The sequence below is a fragment of the Lipotes vexillifer genome, unplaced genomic scaffold (assembly GCF_000442215.2).
Source record: "Lipotes vexillifer unplaced genomic scaffold, Lipotes_vexillifer_v1.1 scaffold4, whole genome shotgun sequence".
Taxonomy (NCBI): Eukaryota; Metazoa; Chordata; class Mammalia; order Artiodactyla; family Lipotidae; genus Lipotes; species Lipotes vexillifer.
This window is the reverse complement of record NW_006785876.1, coordinates 238,133-260,209: the sequence shown is the minus strand read 5'-3', so window position 1 is coordinate 260,209 and position 22,077 is coordinate 238,133. Positions and strand designations below refer to the sequence as shown.

The following is a 22,077-nucleotide window of genomic DNA, read 5'->3' as shown; positions in this document are numbered from 1 at the left end:
CCAGACATTCTGTATTTTAGAGGCTTCCCAGATTGAGAAGCGCCTAGAGCAGTGGTTCTCAAAACATGGTCCTCAGACCAGCAGCATCAGTTATTACCTGGGAACCTGTTAAACAGGCCCACTGAGTCAGAAGCTCTGGGGGTGGGCCCAGCAGACTGTGTTTTAACAGCCCTCTGTGCAATTCTGATGCCCACTTAAGTCTGAAATCACTGACCTAAACTATGAGCTCCTACATTCTGTATTCTACCTCCTATATTCCCCACAAAACCTAGCAAAATGCTTTATGAAAAAATCACATCTCAATAAATGCTAGCTGAATTTAGCTTGACAGTGAATGAAAAGGCAGAAATGACCACTGAGGCACTTTAAGTCAATAAACTAAAGGCCCCAGCTAAAGCATCACTCTGAGTTTCTAAAGGGAGTATAAAATTTATTTTGAAAGCAGTAAACGAAGTCAGATTACTCAAGAGGTTAGTAAAAGCACTGTTGTCCCAAAACAGAGCATATCATCTTACGGTTTAAGTCACTGTCAACTGAAAACATGCCATAACTTTTGCAAGCTCTTATACTGGTATTTAAAAATTAATTCTGTGGTTCTGGGAAGCAATGCATAGCGATTAAAAAGCCATGCGGTATGCACAATGCAAGATCTGAATAGAAAACACAGTATCCATGTGGCTGTGCTGTGGCCCAGATTGGATGAGGATGGCCAGATTTCAGAACACCCTCCAGGTGGCCTTTGGAGAGACAAGACCCCTGTAAAGACAAGGAGCTGATCAATCTGCCTACTGAGTAGAAAATGAAACAAATAAATCCATTTTTATGCAATTGTTTTCCATCTTGAGAAGTTAAACTGCTGAAGATACACTAGGATGCAGGGTATCATCCCAGGCTCACCACATGCTTTTTCTGATTGGCACCCAGAAAGATTTCACAGGAAAAGGGTGTTACTATGGTATTGTTGATTTAAAGGTTATCTAGTCACAGTGAGGCAGAGGAGAATTCATCTTCAAAATTCACCTCCTTATTGAAAGCCCATGGAGTGTCTTGGCAATTAACAATTCCTATCACCTCTAGCTGTTCCCTATGTGAGAAGGCTCAGAACTCGCCTTACAAATTGCTCTTTTGAAGATCAAAGGGGAGCTGAATGTGTCTGTGTGCTCTCGATGAGACTGTGATTTAATGGAATTTTTAGAGAAGGCTTGCTGTGTGTTTGGATGACAGCCCCGGGCGGAGGATTCAGGGGAGCTTGGCCACTCTTCCCTTTGGAGCGTCTTCTCTGTCTTTAATTGGCACCTCATTAGAAATTAATGAAAATGACATCCTCTGTTCTTCCTGCTCTAGGCATCGAATGCTACAAAAAGGCCCATCACAATTCATAACACATTCAATTTATATAGCAACGGCTCTTAAGCATTATTTATGAGATGTGAATTTCTTGTCAGCAGTTAATAACCTGTACAGAGTGGAAGGGGAATGGAAAAAAAGATTGTGAATACATATTTAAAAAAAATATTTTCTACAGTGGAAAATTGTTGAGTTCAAACCGCCTTCCTGAATCTTCACTTTCCGTAGTAAATTACTGTGTTTCCCGTCTTCCAAAACCTTTCAGGGCAGTTAAACGTCTCCCTAGCACTCCATGCAGCCTCAAGGAAATAACTGTACAACTCACCTTTTCCTAGAGATCCAAGCAGACAGGCAGGAGGAACACAAGAGATATTTGTCAGGGACAGTCCCAGAGGTGTGTGTTCCCATTACTGTCCTACATCTTTTAAAATGTGGCAGTTGACTCAGTCATTTTTCTGGGCACATAAGTGTAATGCTCTCAGTGGGCCCAGTTGAACTCCCAGCTCTCTCTAGGAAGGCTACATCTGGAGGGACTGCAGAAAGCTCAGGGCTCTCTTCTCCAGCAGAAAAATCAAATCTCTCTATAAGATGACCCTCAGAATTGGGCATAAGCCAAGGGACCACGTGTTAGATCATTTAAAGAGAATGCACGTCTATGGCAAACCCAGTAGGCACTTACTTAGAAACCCGGCCTGAGAGGTGAAGAGCACAGCAGAGTAATCTGCACTTACCAGAGTCAGTCAAGTTGGCTTCACTTTAGGAGCACATGAAGTCACCCAACATGTATTTCTAGATTCAGCTTGGTGCTTAAGACCTTAGGAAATTAGGTGGCTTGCATCAAAGCTGAAGGGTAAACTGGGAGACTCGGTTACCACACCTCTGGATCTCTCAGCACTAAACTGAATTCTCACTGCTTGCCTGACAAGGAGAGGAGGTTATTAGCCACTGCCAGAGGCGAGACAGCACACTTGATGGACCAACTGCTTGATCCACTAGGGCAAATCCTGTGTAATACCCAGAATTCAGTTACTTTCAAGAAGGAAACAAGAATGTAAGGTACAGGAAAACCCCATGATTCTAATTTGGGAATCACCAAAGGCCTGTGTTACAAAAGCAACAGGCAAATGGTCAGGGAAGCTGCACAACACTGGTAACAGACTGAACTGCTGAAGCCCCCAGGGGTCCACGTGAAGACCAAAGCAATAATTTGCAGACCACAAAAGATCAGACAAACCACTATGGGCAAAGCTGGTTAGCCATGAGACCCCAAAGTTTCCTTGGGTAACCACAGTATTCCTTCACTACCTCATTAAGAATTTTACATTACCTGGCAGGTTTGATCAAGACACAGCCTAAGAACAAGGTTCTGGGCTCACCTGGACCACATCACATTGCAGGAACAAAAGTGAGGTTTGAAAATTCTGCTGACAGCCTCTGCACCCACGTCTTATCCTACCTCTCTCCTTACACTTTCACACAAGCATTTAATAGGATAAATAAACGCCAGGCTAAAGAATAAAAACTTGTCCAGTGATACCTGGACTCCACATGCTAGTCACCGTGTCTGCAGTTGAATATAAATATGTTTCTGATACTGCCGAGTACCACACACCAGACTGTGTAACAAACAGATTTCTACTCATGACAGGAAAGGAGTTCCAACTCAGTTTCCATGAGAGGCTGGAACTCCCTCCTGTCCTCATTTCCAACAGGGCAGATAACTCAGGGACAGGAGCAGCGACAGCTGTCTCTTCAGAAGATGAAGAGCTTTGAGCAGCTGTAACTTTCTAACTGCTGGGAGAACCACCCAGTCCTGACTACCAGCATCAGTACTTACAGGATATCTATGGCCATCCCAGAGGTAAAAGGAAGCTTCTAAAAGCTCACTCCTAAGAACAAAGGATACAGGACTCTCAGAGGCTAGAGCCAATGTGCCTGATGACAGCTCTGTCCCAAAGAACAATTTCACAATACTATGCTCTAACGTCAAGAAATGAAAACAGGGACAGGAAAACTGTAAGTCAGCCTAAATAATGCAGCTACACAATTTCGCTTCCATGTGACACGATGTATATGGTCAAAGGGAGAGGAAGGATTGTTCCAAGTTTTGTTCACTGTGGGCAGCATAAAGTTTTTAAAAAGTACATCCCACCAAAAATTCCAAGAGTTGGTATTACACTGGATAATACAGAAGGAAAAGGTTACTTTAAAGCTATTTCAAGGGGTTAACTGACAATGAATTATGGTTCAAAGAAAATAATTTTCTAATCAAACTTTAATTTAAAAGGGATATGGAGGATAAACCTTCCATTTATTATATATAGTAAGAAGCTCATTCAAAATTAATTTAATATCTGAATTTTATGGCACATATCTCAGAATTTCACTGGCTTGGTTAACTTCTAAATAAGTCATCAATGAGAAGGAACCACAGTAATATGCAGTGGGGAGAAGCTGAGAGCAGTAAGCAGCGACAATGCAACTCTAATGAAATATGTGTAAGAGTAGTTGGGGAGGTTTTTGCCTTTTCTGTATGTGTGAGAGGAAATAAAGGGTGTTTAGAAATAAGAATCCTCTACTCTGATTTCCCAAGCTCCAAACCTATAGCTCGCAGGGAGGTACTCGGGAGAAGAATGAAGGAGCTCAGCCTCTCAGGGCGCCAAGGACACAGCCTCCACCATGCTGTGTCCTCCACTGGGGGGATGCTTACCGCAGCGGCACGATCCCAGTTCCTGCTGCACCAGCTCCAGTTTGGTTTGGCACTGGAAGCACCGACGTCGGCTTTTCTGTTTAGATCGGCTGGTTTCCTCGGATCGTTCAGTATTCTCCAGTAGTCGTGGCCGTTTCACTGGCGAAGCCTCATTCTCAGACTGTGAATCTGAGCAAAACAACACATTTGGGGGTCAGGGTTAGTGCTTGGCCTGGCAAGCACAGCTGATTAATGTACAGCCAAGGCATTCTTCTGACTAGGCTACTGCCCTTTTCCAGGAACTGGATCAGTATGAGCAAGAGCCAGTTCTTCTAACTGACCTGGTTTACGTCACAAATTGTGACATCCATATGCACCTTTAGAGCTGACTTCTAACAAGCCAGGCCCAAGCTAGGAGAGGAGGGTGGGTGGCTCAACAAACGTCCATTCTGTGCTGTCTTTAAAAAACATCCATCTCTACGAGGAGACCATTCGAGCGGGAAATGGGATCCTCTCTTTGTGCCCCTTCTTTGGGTCCTAGCTGTTTACTGCTTGTATTGGTTATTTGTCTCTTCTTGGATCTTTGTCCTTAAGTAGACTGTACTTTGCCAGAGAAGGGGCTGTGTCTACTATTTCTGTATGTCACCATGCTTAGCACAATTCTATACCTGAAGTCAGTGTTTCATGGGTGATCCATGGTCTTTTCTAGTAAAAAGACATTTCTAAGAGCTTCCCTGGTGGCACAGTGGTTGAGAGTCCGCCTGCCGATGCAGGGGACACGGGTTCGTGCCCTGGTCCGGGAAAATCCCACATGCCACGGAGCGGCTAGGCCCGTGAGCCATGGCCGCTAAGCCTGCGCGTCTGGAGCCTGTGCTCCGCAACGGGAGAGGCCACAACAATGAGAAGCCCGCGTACCACAAAAAAAAAAAAAGACATTTCTATTCCTATGCACAACTAAATGCACAAGAATCAGGTTCTAATACTGAAAACGATTCCAACTTTATTCAGAGTGAAGAAGTGTCCTTGCTTGTTCACAAATAAGCTGTCCCATGGCCTCCAGAGTGGGGTGGTACAGAGGCAGCACTTGGCACCGCAACCCTAGGGCTGGTGCCAAATTAGCAGGTGAAGGGAGATGTAGTGTGCAACAAGTGTTTTGTATAATCTTAAAAAGGTAAAATGCAATAAAGTTCATGTCACAGGCAGACTGTAAATAACTCTTGCTTTCAAAAAAAAAAGAAAAGAAAAGAAAAGAAGAGAAAAGAAAAGAGCCAGCACTTGGGGGGGCTCTGTATTCTTGGAATTACTGCCACTACATACTGACGATGCACCTCTCGCCAAGGTTCCAAAGTGATTTGTGCTAAACCACCTCTGGAAGAGAGTCTCCTAATACAGCAGCTTCTTACTGGTCTCCCTGCCCTTCCCCTTGTCCGACAGTCTATTCTCCACACAGCAGCCAAGCGACCCTGTTAAAAATCAAGTTAGAATCACTTCACAATCCTGCTCAAAATCCTCTAATAACTCCCCTTCTTGGAGGAAAAGTTCAGATACTTCCTATGACCCTCAGAAAGGCCCTGCCTTTCTTTTGTGCCCTCCTCCCATCTCTCTCCCCTCATCCCCTGCTACTCTCTCCCTCTGCTCCACCCACACTAGCCTCCTGATTGTCTCCTACCTCAGGGCCTTTGCACCTTCTGGTCCCTTTGTCTGGAACACTCTTCACCCAGATCTACAGGGAATCCCCTCTTTTAAGTCTTTTAAGCTACATTTTCAATGAAGTCTTCTTCCCTGAAAACCTTATCTAGACCACTCTTGCCCCCTTCAGCAGCACTTCCCTTCCTCCCTTTTCCTGCCTCTTATTCCTCCACAGCACTTATCTTTTGACATTATCCTCCAGGAGAATGTAAACTCCTAGAGGGCAGGAAGTTTCACCAGCTTTGTTCACTAATGTGCCCTCTATGCCTACAACTCAGTATTTCTTACATGAATAAATCTTCTCCTAAGGCAGTCCTGATTTTCTATTTACTGTGTTTCTAGTGAGAAGCGGCAGACCGTTGGCAGTTTTTCTTTTTTTTTTTTGGCCACACTGCGAAGCATGGAGGATCTTAGTTCCCCGACCAGGGATCGAACGGAACCACGCCCCCTGCAGTGGAAGCACGGAGTCTCAACCATTGGGCCACCAGGGAAGTCCGGCTGTATTTCAAGGAAGGCTGTCGGTATCCCCTTCCCAGCCTCCCTCTGTGTGGGGAAGATGCTGCATTTCGCCAGAGCACTCATTGGCCCCGACAGTGACAATGGTAACAGTTTGCTCACAGCCCTCCGGCCCACCGCACCTCGCACTGACTTTCAGAATGTACGCACCATTCTTAGCAATTGTAAACTTCATTTTTCATTTCATTTAGTTCTTGCAGCCTCCATGACATTTTCCCCCAATACAAACCAACTAAACAAGGCCTCTGATGAAAACAATTGAAAGCAAGTTCAGCCTATTTCCCAGCTCTGCTGAGCAAAGCTGTCCAAACCTAGTCAGTGTGATGACTGAGGCAGCCAGACACACCAGGCCCCTCCCCTTCCCCTATAAAAGCAACAAGCAACAATCTAAATGTAAATCATTACAAGGCAGGAAGACAAAAGGAATTCACCTGGTATGCCACACTGTTCTGGGGGGGGGGGTCCTTTTTTACAAACCAGAAAGGGCACTATTTGTATTAATAACCCTATTTCAACTTTTTTTTTTTCCATTGGGTAGAGAAGAGAAAATTCTAAAGTAAAAACCGAAACAAAAAAATGGTGTTTGTTCTGAGACAAGGTCCTAAATCTGGAGCATCCACATAAGAAATTATCCCCCAACCCTGGGGGGTGAGGTGGGGAGAGGAGAGAGATTAGGGTTCACACAAGAAGGTGGCTGAAGGCTTTGCATTATTAAATTGTTAAAATCCAGAGGGTCTTGACACGAGGCCAGCACACCTCAAATATAAAAGAGGACCACTCGGACCCTCTTTTATTTGCACTGCGACCTCATAGAACTGAGCTTGTGTCTGGAAATGCAATGTTCACATTCAAAGCTGTTTCCCAAGTGAATCTGCTCCAAACTGTCAAATGTGCTGTCTACCTACAGAGCACCTATTTCCATTTCTAAAGCAAGCCTCTGCTGCAAGACGACAATTTATTTTCAGTATGTCAGTGTTATCCATGGCTAACTATTTTCAAACAAGCAAGAGAGTGATCTGTGAAGACAATATTTTTTAACATATGATTCCTAAGATTGAGAAACAGAATTCATATTGATATAATCATCATTGGTCACCACCAAACAACCCAGCTGATGGAACGCCCCAAAATTAGGAGGCCTGTCCAGGCCTCATCTCTTTTCTTCTAATTCTCCACCTTGTCTGACCAATGAGCACTCAATAATAACAAAACTAAGGAACAGGTCTGCATGGTCTCATCCTGAAATTTTCCTTTATCCATTCCACACTATATATAAAGACAACTGCATTATTTGTTCTGGAAGGCAGGAGGCATGGGATGTTCCTGAAACAGTGGGTCCTTAGGGAGGTCTTTGATGCTGCCAACAGCTTCTGGCGGCACTGAGGCCTGATGCTGCCAACAGCTTCTGGCGGCACTGGCCATCCTAAAGGAACACCACTCAGCCCTAGTCAGTCCTCTGAGAGTCAATGTCTCAGCATCTGTGCAAGTCCAAGACCTAAGGCATCCATGTATAGAAAGCCTGAGCCATGAGAAGCAGTCCTCAATGAGTCTGAACCAAGACAGGTGAAATGTTTACCAGAACGTATTATTTTTCAGAATCAAGGAACTGCTCCTAGACATTAAGAGATTCATAACTTTAGCATTCTGGAATACGCCCACTTATCCTTCACTCAGTCAATGGTCTATTAAGTGGAAAGGAATCCTTGAGCCCTCTAATGCTCTCTACCACAAGGAGGGAGGGGAAAAAACTCCCTAAACTGTTTACCACCTTCCACATGCTGCCATCCAGTTATGTGTTATCTGTAACTTCTTGGCGAAGCAAACCATTCCTTGGCATTTCCTCACAAGTCAACTTAGTATTTTAATTATAAGCTGATGAAATAAATAGCTGTCTACAGGATCATCATCATGTCTGCATAAGAAATTTACATCTCCTCTGCTAATTACTTAATGAAACCTGTGCCATGTGGGGAGTTGCCTAAATAAGAGAAACATATGTCCAGGACAGGGATTTTAATTACATAATAATGAACTAAATAATTCAACTGTTCAATTACAAATTTAATGACAATTTTAAAAGGACCACCAGAAAGAAAAGATCCAATTATGCTCATCACTAAAGGAACCCTCATCTACTGTCCGTATTTGAATAAATTAAAGTTTGATTTTTTTTTTTTAAATTTTTGCTCACAAATAGTAAATAGGTCTTGTTACCCTGAAGCATCTTCAACTCCTCAACAATGATGGAAAACACTACCAGTCTACTTGCATAATCTGAACTTGGTTAGTAAGGGTTTAATGCAGAGAGAAAGATGAACAGAAATAACTCTCATATGCAGCTTTAACTGTCAGAAGAAACGCACCCTTGCAAGGAGCATGCTCATTAGCAGCAGGAGTATAGCGGCAAGCTAGAAACTGTTCCCACCCCAGGAGTTAGGAGTGACTTCTAATTAAAGTCCTTCATAAAGGGCCAACAAAGCACCTTTTCCCAGTATGCTTTTTCTTGAGAACATAATCTAGTCTGTATGTACCCACACAAGAGCTGCCCACATGCCTATGCCAGGTTCACAGTTCTTGATATTCAACCAGACCCCCTCTTCCTCTGCCTACGTTTAACAGCCTGAGGAAGATACCGCATCAGACCTTCTAGTCAAAGGAAAGTCTGATCAAGAATCATAATGTGATTAAATGAGAAAGGAAAATCTTAAGAAAAAGGATTTTACCTCTCAGTTTCCTAGGTTTAAAGTAACCATTGCTTTATTTGTGGCAGAGAAATAAGTACAGTGATTTTTAAAATATATAATCTTCTGAAGAGAGAAAGTCTTCTAAATGTACTTTCCTAGCCAATAGCAGAGGAGTAGTGGTAAGACTTTCAATTTAGGAACACAGTTTAACTGGAAAACTTGACTGGAGACGACAACAGACCTACTTCTTTTAAAATTCTGTTTTATCTCTGACAGAAATTCACATTTGTTCCTTACTGTCACTGTTCTTGTCTTTATAACTCATGTTCTCTCCTGAAAATTTCCAAATAAATTGTGTCAGCCCTGTCAGAGTTGAATCCCAATCTCTCTGAATCTCCCATCGCTGTGCAGCTGGCAGCCCGCACACAACTGAGACTGCTAACCATAACCATGTCCCTCTGACACCTCAGGCAGTCTCCTGACCCTCTGCACAAGCCAACACTCATGGTTTTGAACAGGAGAGTGGAAATAGCAAAGTGGCAACAAACAGAAGGAAGCTGCTTCTATTCACTTCACCCATACCTTCCCTCACTTCTAAGAAAGAAAGATGAATCTGTTTAATCTCAGATTTTATGACAGCTTTTGAGGTACTCAATCAGTTTTTTTTAGAACCTATCACAGTCTCTTGACAGACTGACATTTATGATCCCAACCGTCTGTGCAAACATCAGTAAGAGCAATAATTAATGAACCCTCACACATCACTGTGGTCTCTCCTTCGACCATTTAAAAGAAGCTTAAGGGCTTCCCTGGTGGTACAGTGGTTAAGAAACCGCCTGCCAACACAGGGGACACGGGTTCGATCCCTGGTCCGGGAAGATCCCACATGCCGCAGAGCAACTAAGCCCGTGAGCCACAACTACTGAGCCCACGTGACACAATTACTGAAGCCTGCGCGCCTACAGCTCATGCTCCGCAACGAGAAGCCACCGCAATGAGAAGCCCACGCACCACAACAAAGAGTAGCCCCCGCTCGCCACAACTAGAGAAAGTCCGCACACAGCAATGAAGACCCAATGCAGCCAAAAATAAAAGAAGCTTAAGCTGCTAAAACCTCTGTCCATGAAAAACACCACACTCTCACTGGAAAAACTGATAAAAGACACTTAAAAAAGAAAATCTGTTTTATAGGTACTTTCTCTCTCGCTTTCTCCTCAGGCGTCCTTTCAGTGTGTGCAGGGATTAGATTCATCCTCTCCGGCTTCTTACTCTGTATGGCATAAAAGACTTCAGGAGAGAAAACTCCCTCATTATCCATTAAAATTTTGTTTCCACTTTATTTGGCTGGAATTTCCCCCTTCTTTCTTATTTTCCTAATGGTCCTAGAACTATTTTGAAATATCACACCTGTTAAAAAGCTGTTACACAGGGCTTCCCTGGTGGCGCAATGGCTGGGGGTCCGCCTGCTGATGTAGGGGACGCGGGTTCTTGCCCCAGTCCGGGAGGATCCCACATGCCGCGGAGCGGCTGGGCCCGGGGGCCGTGGCCGCTGGGCCTGTGTGTCCAGAGCCTGTGCTCCGCAACGGGGAAGGCCACAGCAGTAAGGGGCCCGCGTACTAAAAAAAAAAAAAAAAAAAAAAAAAAGCTGTTACACAGAGAAAGTTGTTCAACTCTTTGGAAGAGGCCGATTATTAAAATTTTGTGGAAAATGCCTTCATTTTCATTTGATATGTAATACCAAGATGAATATAGTTTGAAATATTCCTAGGATGCCACGTCTTAGATCATAACCATTTTAAAGGTCAGGTGTTCTCAAACTGCCAGGCAGTACTGTTGTGAAGCCAGAATCCCTCTCTTCTCCTTCCATCTCCACCCCCATCCCTCCAGGTTATTTCCTCTGGCTTGCTCCTTTTCTTGAGGGTGGTCTCCTCCATCACAACCTCAAGACAGCAGACCTCTGACTCTTCCTCCCTGCTGGGAACACAAGATCGGGAGACCTGGGGTGGCCAATCAGTAGAACCAATTATCTTGGGAGCACACCTGAACTTTTGGGGTCTCTGTCCTTCTCAGTATGCTCGAAAGACATAAAGCATCAGAAATCTTGAGGGTAATTGTATCACCTGTCTGGCTTTGATCTTCACGACAGCAATGCAAAGCTGCTTATGTAGGGACGTTTTTTGATTGGAACACAGCTTAAAGAGTAGAAGAAAATGCATAAGTCATGAGGCATAATTTGTACCCTTCATGAAATGAGCACCCATACATCCCAAAGACATGTTTTAAAGACTGGGATCAGATTTCCCACTTCCTCATAGCCCATCTTTCCCTCTGATTCCCGCCGGACAAGAAGCTGAAAGCTGATTTTGGTGGTACACACTGACACCAAAAAAAAAAAAGCAATTATGAATTCATCAAAGGATCAAGTAAGAAAAGCTAATGGGCTGTGGGGAGAACAGCTCTCTATTAAATAAAATCATCTTAAATGAAATCATGGCATCAGAGTCCAACAATTCTAAAGGAAGGGGTTTCTCTCAATTTTTCTTTCTTTCTAATCTGTCTGCCTTTTATTTCTTTTTCTTGCCTATTGTTAGCTAGGCTTTCTAGTATGATACTGAATAGGAGAGTTGAGAGAGGACATTTTTGCCTTGTTCTCAACCCCAAGAGGAAAGTATTCAGTCTTCACCAACTTTTTATTTTGAAAAATTTCAAAAATATAGAGAAGTTCAAAGAATAGTACAATTAATACCTGTGTACACTCCAGTCAGATTCAACAAGTGTTAACGAACTATCTGTCACACTGCTTTATCTCTCCCACCCCAACACCAAACCATCTCAAAATAAGCTGCACACATCAAAATACTTCATATATACACATTTAACAATAAGGGCATTTCCTTACATGACTAAAATATCATACCTAAGAAAATTAAGGATAATGCTCCAATGTCATCTAACATTCAGTCCATATCCAAATTATCTCCATTGTTTTCAATGTCTACCTTCATAGTTTTAAAGGCATGTCCAATCAAGTTGCATGTGTTACATCTGGATCTTACATCTAAATCTCTTTTTAATCCAGAACAGCATACTCTCAAATCGTATATTCATTCATTCATTCAAATGACATGGACTTCTGGTTAGTCCTGGTTAGTTTTCCTGTGGAATATACCACCATCCGGGATTGACTGATTCTTTCTCCCTCTCTTTTCTATTTATCTCTCTATTTTTAATGGCATCATTTACTTATAAGGAAGGAGATTTTTTAACTATACACCTCCTCTGTTTCATATTCAAGACCAGCAATTAAACTTCCAGCAAGCCCCTGACAAACCCACATGATTGGAGGGCTGGCACAAGTAAGGGCAGGTGAAGAAGGGCAAGCACTGTGTGATCAGCTCAGTTCCCATATACCACCTCGGCAGTGGGGGAAGGAATGTTCTTCCTCTAACTTCCTCCACTGCACACCTGCCATACAGGACATCTGGATATATAGTTCATCTGTGCCTTGGCAAGGAAAGGATACTTAGGTGAACGTTAGGAGAGGAGCTAGTTGTCAGTGTTTTAGCCCATGATTTCTTAAAGTCTGATGGCACCGCCTGTGACTGAAGTTGGTCCCAGAAGGCCACAAGTCACTTCTCTAAATATCTCCTTTCCAATAGCTTCCTGGCCTTTTTCTTTTCTTTTTCTTTTTTTTTTTTGCGGTACACGGGCCTCTCACTGTTGTGGCCTCTCCCGTTGCGGAGCACAGGCTCCGGACGCGCAGGCTCAGCGGCCATGGCTCACGGGCCCAGCCGCTCCGCGGCACGTGGGATCTTCCCGGACCGGGGCACGAACCTGTGTCCCCTGCATCGGCAGGCGGACTCTCAACCACTGCGCCACCAGGGAAGCCCTTCGTGGCCTTTTTCTGATTGCCCTTTCCCTCCTGATGGACTCTACACTGTTGCTAACTGTTCCTATAAGATATCCCTTTCATTGCTGATCACTCAACTCTCTAAACCTAAGGAAAATTTTCATCAGAATAAAAAACATAAAGCAAAAGCCCAGGAAAGTTCACTTGCAATAATAATCACAATCTCATTAAGTAAAATAAGATTATCAGTTTATCTGATCTAATTTATGTAGGTCTCCAGATTAATGACCACTCTGTTCAGGGCCCAGACAACAGTCAATATTTTATTAATTATTTATCAAGTGCCTACTGTGTGCCAGGCACTGGGCTTTAAACTAGCAAATCAGAACTACATATGGCAATGATCTCTCCTCTCAAGGAGGCCACATTCCAGGAAAGATATAAACAAATAAACCTACAGCATATTAATATATGAAGAGACTATGAACATAAAATGTGGAAGTGATAAATTCTGTTAAGGGGGTGATTAAGAAGCAGAAGAGGGAAAGGTCGAAAAGGTACCTCTTGGGGCTTCCCTGGTGGCACAGTGGTTAAGAATCCACCTGGGGGCTTCCCTGGTGGCGCAGTGGTTGAGAGTCCGCCTGCCGAAGCAGGGGACATGGGTTTGTGCCCCAGTCCGGGAAGATCCCACATGCCGTGGAGCGGCTGGGCCTGTGAGCCATGGCCGCTGAGCCTGTGCTCCGCAACAGGAGAGGCCACAACAGTGAGAGGTCCGCGTACCGCAAAAAAAAAAAAAAAAAAAAAAAAAAACCCCCCCTGCCAATGCAGGGGACACGGGTTCGAGCCCTGGTCCGGGAAGATCTCACATGCCACGGAGCAACTAAGCCCGTGCCCCACAACTACTGAGCCTGTGCTCTAGAGCCCGTGAGCCACAACTACTGAAGCCCACGCACCTCGAGCCCGTGCTCCACAACAAGAGAAGCCACCGCGATGAGAAGCCCGCGCACCTCAACGCAGAGTAGTCCCTGCTCACCGCAACTAGAGAAAGCCCACACGCAGCAATGAAGACCCAACGCAGCCAAAAATAAATTAAAAAAAATTTTTAAAGGTACCTCTTGAACTTAAGAACTATACTGTATACATATAAACAGGTGATTTTTAGCTCACATCTGTCATCCTCGCATTGTTTTCTGTTAGCCCTGCTTTTCAAAATACCATTTGTATAAAAGTTGTTGCTCATCTACCTTCTACCTCATCTCTTTACCAACAATCATATCAATTAGTAGACCCTTTCACAGTCTGGGGAGCAAAGGTACATGGAGAACACCTGATTGATGAGTTTTCAGGGAAACAAAGCTGTTTTATATCTTTCTCCTCTCTTTGAGGCCAACTGGCTCAATTTGTGGGGGGGGCGGGGTGTTCATGAACACCTCACTAAAATGTCAATGGCCAGGTTAGTTCTCCTTCCATCACGTTTATTAATCTTACTACTGGTCTGTCGGTCTGATCAGACACATACATGACATTAACTGCCAATTTTTCTCTATCAGGAATCTTTCAAGCCCATTTTCCTCTTATTATTAAATGATTTACTCTGAGATAACTGTAGGTTCAAATGTAGCTATAAGAAATAATACAGAGAAATCCCATGTACCCTTCACTCAGTTTTCCCCAATGGTAACATCTTGCAAAAGTCTAGTACAATATCACAACCAGGATGCTAATGTTGATACAGTTAAGCTACAGAACATTTCCATCACCACAAGGATCCCTCATGTTGCCCTTTTACAGCCATGCCTACTTCCCTCTCCCCCTCCCCCACCTTGCTCCCTGGCAAACAATAATCTGTCCTCAATTTCTAAAATTTTGCCATTTCAAGAATGTCATTTATACGGTCATACATGGACTTATAGATGAAATCATATGGTATGTAATCTTCTGTCCAAGCTTATTTTTAAGGTCACTTATCACAACAGGTAGATATGCTACAAGAGATTCCTTAAGTTACGCTTCAGTAATAATTACAATAATAACCACTAACACAAAGCAGTTATCCTGTACCAGCACTTTTTTTGGGGGGGGGGTAGGCGGGCCTCTCACTGTTGTGGCCTCTCCTGTTGTGGAGCACAGGCTCCTGTCTCTAATTGTTATTACACTTCAAGACTCTACTTCTGCTCTTCCATGAGGGTACCTTACTGTGAAGATGAATTTCTGCTACTTCGTATGTATCCAAAGACCCCACTGCCTCTGGGTTGAGGGTGAGGGCAGATACTGGGCCAAGTGTGGGGATGAAAAGCAGCACCCCTCTCACTTATGATCTTATCCAAACAGGGTGGTACAGTTTCTCTAAACTACATCTCTGTTGAATAACCCTATTTGTCCTCTGCTCTTAGAATATGATTTATAAGACTTACTCCTCATACCATTTTCTTCCTATCCCTGTTAACTCTCTGAATATCTCTGGATTGTAGTCACAGTATTTTATTTATATGAAGTCAGCTTTATTTTTTTCTCTCATGTTATTTTAAAAAATCTGTCCACAGATGTTTCTTTATTGATTATTTGTAGGATAACTTTTCCCCCAGTAGCAAAGGAAAAGGTCTCTTTAAAAAGGCACAGGTGAGGGTGATTACCCCATAAACGATGCCTGGGTTCATCTGAAAAACTGTGCCCACCATCCCTGTTAAGTGCCATTCCTACTGCACTGTTTACTTAAAAGGTATCACCAGGAGCTAAATTCTACAGAGGGGTGGCTGGTCAGCAGAATGTGTCAGACTAGCAATACAGTAGTCATCCTTTGTAGCTGGTACTGGCCTGGCACCACTTCCTTGTTTTAGCTTCTCCATTAGCAAGACCTGTCCTGCCTGCCCAACTAAACCATATTACTTTCCCCATAGATTTTTCAGTTACTCATTGTAACTGAAAAATACCCTCAATAGACAATCTTTCCTTTTTATAACCTGTTTGGGTATTTTACAGTTCAACAACATTACAATTCACTGATTTTTTAAAATATTACATTTATAGCACCAGTAGCGTACAGGATAAGGTAGTATCACTACTGAGGTGAGACAAAGAGAGAGCAAGATGAAGAAACCCAAGAGAAATATGTACTTCTCAAAGGCCACATGCCTTCGTGTTCGGTGACCACAAAACACACTCTATGACCACAAGGATTCCAAGACTCTCAGTGCTAAGACAGGTCTTGAACTTCTGTTCTGCTACCTTTCCCAGTATTTCCAGAAAACTAATAAGATCAGCCACGCTTTATTTTCATTCACCCAAAAAAAGGGAAATTTGAGAGAATCCATGAAGTATCTATATAACCAGACTTATTTTCATATAACTGGGTCTAAAGCAGGCAATACTATTTTCATTTAGTTTCTTAGACACTCATTCATTTAGACGTTACACTGACTAAAAAGTATGTAATAAGTCGACTTTGTAGTTACATGAAACCTAGATTTTTCAAATTATGCCTTACAAAACTATACAACTGTTTTGAGCAGCTGGGCAGTACATGTGACTATAGTCACTTCTTCCTACTGGTGACATGTTTAAAGAAGCCAGGAGGAAGGAACAGGCCAGAAGTCTTCAAATAATGTTGTACCCTCATATCTTGGTCTCCAAAGCCAGTGACTTGCCCAAGGGTTAATCTGATTTGACCCTGGGTCGTTTTGCCAGGACGACTGAAAAATAGGTGTCCGTTATGGAAAACAAGAGTATGGGGGTAGGGTGAGGACATGGGTAAAGAAGAATGAGTCATTAATTCAATTTTTCTGACTTTTTGTTAAAAACATACAAAAAGTCAAATATTCCCACACAAATCATCTCACCCCTATGAAGCTTATAATTGTTTTGTCTGCCTGACTTATAATGGAAGCCTCTAGGGGCAGGAACAGAATCGGCCGCGTTTAGTACTCCACTGGTACTCAACAACAAAATAATAATAATAATGAAAAAGAATATCTCTATAACAGAGGACAAGTTCCTAATGACGGTAATCTTGCAATGAGAGATTGTCATCCTGTGGGCTGTGCTCCAGATTTAATGTAAGGGGGGGGAAATGTTTGAACATTTATATTTTGCTATTTTTAAAAAAAATCAGCTTGAATGCATAACTAAGTAGATGCTAAAATAGCTGATTTGTTTTTAAACTATTTTTGTTTCTAATTTAGCATCAACTTAATTCAGTTTCTCTCTCTACCTATCACTCAGTTTCTTCCACCCAAGATTTAGTCTTTTGACTCATTACTCCCAGGGTAAATCCTTAAGCTTATAAATAAACACATCTGTGCCTCATTTTAACTCTTTCCGATGTGAGGCTAAATGAACCTAAAGTTAGAACTTAACATGATGATAAAGAGTGCCCAGTGAAAGCCTTGTCCTGGCCCCTCCCACCACCCCCAAATGAGTAGGCTTTCATTACTCAGGGGTGTAACAGTGTTGATGTAGATACTACCAAGTGTGTAGGGGGTTGAAGAAAGCTGCCTTAAGAAAATGGCTTATGAAGGAAAGAGAAATAACCCCATTTGTAAAATGAGCTGCTGGAAAATCAGAGGCGAGAAACTCTACATAAAATTATTATGAAGATTTATCTTTAGTCCATATTTGAAACATGAGAGGAACAAGCATCTAGCATTTCAACCTCAATTCAACCAACTTTGCTCAACACTCTTCACTTAGAGAATTATGATTTATCAAGATGTCCACAGTATGAACCAAACTAAAAAAAAAATCAACTATTATTTTATCAATGTTAACTTCCCAACTTTGAAAACTGTACTGTAGCTATATGAGACAATACCTTGATTTAAAGAATTACACACTGAAGTTTTAGTATAAAAAGGTAATTACTGAAATGGTTAGGGCTGTGGCTATAACACACACACGCGCGTGCGCGTGGAGGGAGTGAATAGAGAGGAGAAGAAAGAAAGCCAATGTGGTAAAATGTTAACATTTGGGGAATCTGGGTGGGGGAGCTCCTGAGAATTATCTTCTCGTAAGATTTCTGTAAGTCTGAAACTGTTAAAAAAGCAACAACCACTATATCCCAGAGTAGCCATACTGTCTTTTCTTAAGGCAGCTTTCTTCATACTTAGAGATGACTGGATAGAGTGCCTGCTGAATTCCTTCCCAGAAATGTTGATACTGCTTAGGTCTGATGGGAAAGTGCATGACCAAACAATTGTAGCAGGTAATCAACAGTAAGGTCAAAGCTCATGCTTCTCCAGGTTTGTAGTTAAGTCAACACTTATCTGTAAGTACAATTTAATGATTAGTCACAGACTTGTACCTGTCACTCTCTTAGTCTATACTTCCTCCAATTCCAATAAGGATCCATTTTAAATTGTATCAATTACTGCAACAGCTGTTCCAGGAAGGATGATGACCAAGACCTTAAGATGTGATTTTAATCTTTTAGAAATGGTTTTATCAACAGGAAGCCAAAGAAAAAGTAGTTCTGAACCCTTGTCAGTTACAGGAACTATCAGTTAATGCCAAGCTGGAAAACAGACTGCTGCAGCTAACACTTCCCCTTCAAATCAGTACTACAGAACCACCCCACCGCCCCCGCCCCAGCAGAGCTTTCTTTTAAAAGCGACCCTGCATATTTGAACACATAATTCAAGCTGTAATGTAATAACATCTTTGGAGAAGAGTTCTTCAACTTTCCCTAGAAACAAAGAAGCAGTGCCCAAAATACTTTTTTTGCAAGTAAAGTCTGGCCCACATTCAAGGTAAAAATCTTAAAGATTATCTCCTGTATTCTTTCTTTATCCCTTGCTAAAGTAACAGAAAAGTTAACAATCTGAGTTAAATGCCCTGTTCTCTTGCTTATATATGTACACATTTTTAATAAGTTTTGAAAGGGTGGATGGATGTGGGAAATGCATAGCATGTAACTAATTCCTCTGTCCATTAAGCTAATAGAGATGTGGTTTATTTAAAATTCTGAGTTGTGGTTCTGCTATTTGGGAATGGCTTTCTGAAACTCTGTGGGTGGATACTGGTAATGAAACAGAGAATTCAGAACGGCAGGGAGCATAGGGCCAAATAAGCTTTTATAGCAGAGTGTGTGTATGCACTAAAAATAATTATACATATGTAGTGGGAGGCTGGTTAACTGAGCCCACAGAGGCACTTGGCTGTTCAGATAACTAATCACAATATGAAGTCCCCCATGACAGGAATGTTTCCGAGGTTAAACTGTCTGATTTTTAACCATAAAGAAGTAAATTTATTGGCTAAAGTTCTCTCATGTTGTTAAGATGCAACAGCCAGTCTTATTTATTTATTTTTTTTTTGCGGTTCGCGGGCCTCTCACTGCTGTGGCCTCTCCCGCTGCGGAGCACAGGCTCCGGACGCGCAGGCTCAGCGGCCATGGCTCACGGGCCCAGCCGCTCTGCGGCATGTGAGATCCTCCCGGACCGGGGCAAGAACCCGTGTCCCCTGCATCAGCAGGGGGACTCTCAACCACTGTGCCACCAGGGAAGCCCACAGCCAGTCTTTTAATCAAGATTTTAACTACAAGAAAACTATCAGCCATCTGCGGCTCCTAAATTGTGATTTGCCTCATTAAGAAGTTCTCAATTATAAATATAAATACTTAGAGAAGAGCTCAGAAAATAAGAGTATTTATTGGTTTTTTTTGGAAAGTAAGGTTGTGAAATTTCTGTAAGAATTACTTTATACCAACACATACAGTAAAATTTTACTTTTAAAACAAGGCCTAGAAACAAAACAGAACAAAAAAGAAGTTTGATTTACCCGTTCTGATGCCGTTTTCTTAAGAAGGGGTTTTCTGGGCTTTCTGTCATTACCACCCTCATCTGTTCAAACAGGGCTGCTAACTGCCCCTGACTCCACTATCCTTCACTTCTTCCTTTCCAGGTCTGCACTCTCCAATCTGCTTGGCCTCGGGCCCTCATTACCAGTTTCTGATTCCACCTCTTTGTCCAACTAGATCACGTGAGTTATGTGAGTTCTTTCTCACTTTCCTCCACACTCCCTCAAACTCCTCTTTACCTTCCTTTCATTCAGACCATCAGGTACATTCTGTCCACATCTCGATTACCTATTGAGCATTTATCAGGCAGTACGTACTTTAAATAGATTATTTCCTTTCCCTCAATAACAACTCAATGGCTGGGTCTGTTATTTTACAGAAGAGAAAATCAAGGCTCATAGAGAGGCACAATTATTCTTCTTATGGTTGGTAAAAGGGGGCACTGGAATGTGAACCCAGGTGGTCTGCCTCTAGAGGCCCCCATTCTCAACCATGAACACATATATCTCCCTTCCCTTCAGGATTAGGGGCTTTACCTTGGGTACAATCCTATCCCCTAGATTTCCAAAGAACCACATACTACTGAGGCTACCCTTTCCTTCTGTCTTCCACCAATGATTAAATCAGGAAGCACAATCCTGACTTTGTCCCAGATAACTTTTAGTTCAAGAGGATTAAACACATTTTCCTCTGATCCCAACCCCCAGACCCAACTGAAATAAAAGCACAAAAATAACAAGAATGAACCCACTGCAATAAATATAATTGTGTGTGTTTAACATAATCAGCAAGAGATTTTAAACAAATCTCTAGACGGTGGTAGCAACGGGAGTGGGTTAAGGCTGAAACTTGGTGACTGCAGAGGTGGTAGATGCTGCGTGCAAAGGAAAAAGTCTTAAGAGAAGCAGGACAGAAAGCAGGGGATGCACTGAAAACACTTTTGTTTGTTTCTTTCTTTTTTGTAAAACAACTATACTGGTTTTGGCAGCAGGCCATATTTACCTGGCAGAAATCTGGACAGCTCCTGTCTAGAGAAACTGAATGACCTGCCTAGGCAAAGCCATTTCTATGGTTCCTCATAGTCCAGTCTTCCTCCTCCATCAGGTTCTTAACTTCCTCACAACGACCCTGCCAGTTAACACTCATCCCCACTCCATTCCACACAGAGCCCCAGTAAAAATCCCCATTCAAGAAAGAGGCATGGTAGAAACCCTGCCCACCCATCTAGGCCTTTTCTCTTAAAAGTCAACAGAGGGATTTCCCTGGTGGCACAGTGGTTGAGAATCCGCCTGCCAATGCAGGGGACACGGGTTCGAGCCCCGGTCCAGGAAGATCCCACATGCTGCGGACCAACTAAGCCCGTGTGCCACAATTACTGAGCCTGCGCTCTAGAGCCTGCCAGCCACAACTACTGAAGCCTGCATGCCTAGAGCCTGTGCTCCCAACAAGAGAAGCCACCGCACCGCAATGAAGAGTAGCCGCCACTCACCACAACTAGAGAAAGCCCACGCACAGCAACAAAGACCCAACGCAGCCAAAAATAAGTGTACACACACACACACACACACACACACACACACACACACATAAAGTCAACCGAAAACCAAGTTTCACCAGGCAAATGAGGAGAACCTGAAGCATGAAGTAAAAGACAAAGATAAATAGGAAAATTGGCCTCAAAGCAATCACGGAGAACTCAGCAAACAGAAGAGCACAAGTCTAACCACTAATTAATACAGTCAGAAGATATTACCATATAGGAATTCCCTGGCAGTCCAGTGGTTAAGACTCCGCGCTTCCACCGCAGGGGGCTTAGGTTCGATCCCTGGTTGGGGAACTAAGATCCCACATGTCACATGGTGCAGCGCAGCCACAACAGACAGACAGACAGACAGACAGACAGACAGAGTCAGTCAGGGCTTAAAAAAAGAAGATATTACTATATGATAGTAATTCTTATTATATCCATAAGCAAGAATAGGATACTATGAAAAAAAAAAACCTTCAGAGAACCAGAGCAAGCACATTGAAAGCTTGATTGTTGAAATGCAATCAAAAGAAAAGCTGAGATAAAGTCAACAGAATCACCCAGAACACAGAGAGGAGATGGAGACTATAAGAAAGGAGGTTAAGATCACCAATCTAGCAGGTCCAACATCTATATTATGAGTCCCAGAAGAGAAGAGAACATTGGGTTGGGGAATATCAAAGACAGTCTGCAGCTCCATGAAGGAGTACGTCAGTCTTCAGATCTTAGGGCCTAGGCAAGTATCCAGCATCTTGAATGGGGAAAATAAAGGATGACCAGCAGATACTTACTACAAATTTTAGAACACCAAGAATAAAAACATGATCCTAACAGTTCTTGAGGTGGAAAAATCCTAGCTATACTACTTAGTATCAGTGTCATCTGACTTCTCATCAATAACATGAAATGTTAGAAGACAAGGGAGCAATGATTTTCATCCAAGAATCTATACTTAATCAAACTTTCCATCAAGCGGACAGAAGA

General features: G+C 42.7%; 1 protein-coding gene across 1 annotated transcript in view; it reads right to left on the bottom strand.

Moving 5' to 3' along the window:
• The window catches only part of ZFAND3 (zinc finger AN1-type containing 3), a 160,715-nt gene that overhangs the window by 21,463 nt on the left and 117,175 nt on the right, over nt 1-22,077 (bottom strand). The window contains exon 4 of the mRNA XM_007458309.1: nt 4,058-4,225. Within this exon, the coding sequence (XP_007458371.1) occupies nt 4,058-4,225 (168 nt within the window). The remainder of the gene's footprint in view (nt 1-4,057; nt 4,226-22,077) is intronic.